The 3,207-nt window shown below is 39.5% G+C and overlaps 1 protein-coding gene across 2 annotated transcripts in view; it reads right to left on the reverse strand.

The window, feature by feature from the left end:
* Nucleotides 1-3,207, reverse strand: part of dync1i1a (dynein cytoplasmic 1 intermediate chain 1a) — a 72,346-nt gene that overhangs the window by 20,414 nt on the left and 48,725 nt on the right. For both annotated transcript variants that reach the window (XM_014011251.1, XM_014011250.1), the window contains exons 13-14: nt 1,951-2,097; nt 395-508 (exon numbers count right to left, since the gene is read on the reverse strand). In XM_014011251.1, coding sequence (XP_013866705.1) covers nt 395-508; nt 1,951-2,097 — 261 coding nt within the window. The remainder of the gene's footprint in view (nt 1-394; nt 509-1,950; nt 2,098-3,207) is intronic.

Below are 3,207 nucleotides of genomic sequence, written 5' to 3' on the forward strand. Positions count from 1 at the left end.
ATATATATATATATATAAAATAAAAACTTTCATTCATTGACTATAATTAGGCCTGTTGCGATAAGCAATAAATCAATTAATCGCATTGTAAATTAAAATGTGGTTAATAATTTTCATTTGCCTGCTGTTTGTTTTCTTCGTGTCTCCAAACAAGATTATTATTGATCACGATCATTTCTGAAACAATTTATCATCTAGCAAGATTTTCTATACTGACAAGMATCACTGTAATACTGTATATACAACTCATTGTAGCCATGCACCTATTGTATTTCCCATTTTAGAACATTTTATACTCATTTCTCTTCACAGTCATTAAATAAGAAGCATAACATTTTCGTCTTCGGGCTCCTAGTGTTTAGGTTTTCAAACAGGTTTGTGAACGTTTCAGTACCTGAGGCTGAGAAAGCATGTCGAGACTCCACGAACACATCCTGCCGTCTGTAGAAACGCTGATCAGGTTGTTGGCGTTCTGGGTGCCCACCACGTTCACGCAGTACACAGGGTGCTACGCAGGACCACACACAGACAGGAAAACAAYAGCATGAAGACCTGCTGCCCAATGCCAAGATGTGACCACGTTTTTAATGCATCACTAATGTGCCATAACTACAATATTCTTACTCATTTTTAATAAAAAAAAATATTGTTATTCTGCTTCGAACTGACCACATTATCACTTTGACGTTATAATCATATAGTTTCATTTTGAAAATGGTGATGACGTGAGATACTTTGAAACCGTAAAAAAAAGGAAAAAGCAGTGGGCTCACATGCCAATGTGCAGTGGTCCCTTTAAAGCCTCCTGAGGTGGGGCCATGTGCTGCTGTTCAAATCCACAAGTGTGTGAAGCCATTATATCATTACTAGGCAGTAATTGATTTGTCTGCTGGGCCTCACAAAGAGTCCATTCAGCAATCAGCACCATGCTAGCAAGCTGCACTCTCTAACTGGAGAGGACGAGCGCGAGCGGTGGTCACATTATTCAGGTCTACAGACAGTTTGAAACCTACAGTATGAAAGTAGCAACSTGAGCGTCTGCAAGGCTTCTGGTTTTAGGATGTAGCTGGTGTACATTCAGTARTTCTTTTATTCAGGAAGGTTTGGATTGTGACGGCTCCGTCTGAGTGGATGTATGTGAGCGCTGTGACAGCCTCGAAAAAAACAACAACTCTTCTTTTACTTTATTCAGTTGGATATGGTGGCTTTTCAGTTCCTACATTATTTATTAGGTTTCCACTTCTTCAAAATGTTTAACACTTGTTTTAGTGGTGTTCTTATTTAACCAGAGYTGGCTCTAAGCAGAATTTGATTTGAGGGGCCCGCTTTCACCCACCACCCATCACAGCACTGCTAATGTTTACTTTATATCAATAATGTTTGATCTTTTGTGAATTTTAAAGCTTGCCTCAACTAATTTCTTGATTCGCCAGAGAAACGTATTAAAATAAACCAGCCCAAGATGAATGAAATCGACTGTTCAATAGAATGTGTGTGGCTTGTATCCACATCAGTCACTTTGTATTATTTGAAATATGAAAAACCACATGGGATAAAGTTTTAGTATGTTTAGAAAGGGTAAAGGAGTTGACAAAAAAGAACTGAGTGGAGGTGTTCTCATTCATGTGATTGTTTTTAATATGAACAAATGGAGAATAAATGATTCCCTGACTAACATGATTTATCTGAAACTTGTATCCTATAAAGTGCACTTCARCACAGCCAACAACAGAAATGGGGTAGAGGGTCATGTTGGGCRTTGAGGTTACCAGCAATCATGGAAAAATTGTGAGCTACTTGTATTAGTTGAGTGATCTGCTTGTTATGTTTTCATCACTTTCGTCCAATCTAACTGTGTTGATTTCTCACACATTTTTTTTTTATCTGAATGAAAGCAGAGTCGTTGCACTGGGTTATAACTGTGCCATACAAATGGGGAACTTGTCTTACGGTGTGTGCAGCAGCAGACAGGGGAGTCCTCTGGACAGGGGTCCGACGGTGGCTGCGGTTGTCCCACAAGACGATCTGTCCTGAGTAAGTCCCACCGACCACCAGGTTGGGATGAAACTTGGCAAAACCAACAGAAACCACTGGAGACTAAGGAGAGTGGAGGACAACAGAGGGTATTAGAAGTCATAAAGCATTTGYGCWTTGTAAGGCCTGGCTCGGCCCGCCCCGACCCCCCGTCGTCCTGCCCTTATTCTACTCCAGCCCTGGTTGTGTTTGCATTGAGAGCCTCCTCGATGTGAGTGGGATCATAATATTAAATGAGCAGAGTCAATGTCAATATCAATTTTATTTATAAAGTGCTTTTAAAAATAGCTAAAAGCTGCACCAAAGTGCTGTACAGCAATCCACACATATCCCAAAACCACAATAATTGCTAAAAAYACATAATAAACCGCAACCAACAATAGTAAGAACTGATAAATTACAATGCTAGGCCTTACTTTAATTAAATGCCATTGAATAAAAGTGAGTCTTAAAAAGCACTTTGTTTTCCAAACTATTAGCAGATGTAAAATGAAAGGGTAGGAACCTTATTTTGTTTTATTTGCAATGCACCAATAATGGACTACACCCATCTTGAAGGAAAAGTACCGAAGGCGGTACCAGAACATCCAGCAGTACGATGCTGAAGACAAGGTCAGGACAACAGAGAACGATAAGCTAATGGAAGCTAACATTAGCTTGTTGTCGTTTGGTAGCTTGCTACCGTTGTTCAGTTAAACTTGTGTGGAAATAATGTTACAGTCATTGGAAACAATTCATGTAAAGTCAATCGTTTCTGTGTAACATAACACCTCCGCCCGGTCAATGAACCAATCGATGAGCAGTACCAGGCAGGTCTGCCTGGACAGAACTGCGGGTGAACTTTCGGGTTCCCAAAGCCTGTGACATCAAATTTTCACTATAAATACGAAAGCATTTTTGGAAGGATAACTATGATGACATATTGCAAAGAAAATTCACACTGCTGAGATAAACAATCGATGAATTATTAGCATGTGAAGTGACAGGAAATGATGTCACGAGAGTAATGTCCTCGTGTGAACAGAGCAGTGCTAGAGAAGAATCTGATGTTCTTTAGACCATTTTGAGTCACTTTCAAGGAGAAATGAAGAGTCAGTGTTCAAATAATATTCTTTCAATAAATAAACACCAGGGAGTTCCCTTTTCCTAAATAATACCCTCATGATGTCACTT

Source organism: Austrofundulus limnaeus, unplaced genomic scaffold (assembly GCF_001266775.1).
Source record: "Austrofundulus limnaeus strain Quisiro unplaced genomic scaffold, Austrofundulus_limnaeus-1.0 Scaffold78, whole genome shotgun sequence".
Lineage (NCBI taxonomy): Eukaryota > Metazoa > Chordata > Actinopteri > Cyprinodontiformes > Rivulidae > Austrofundulus > Austrofundulus limnaeus.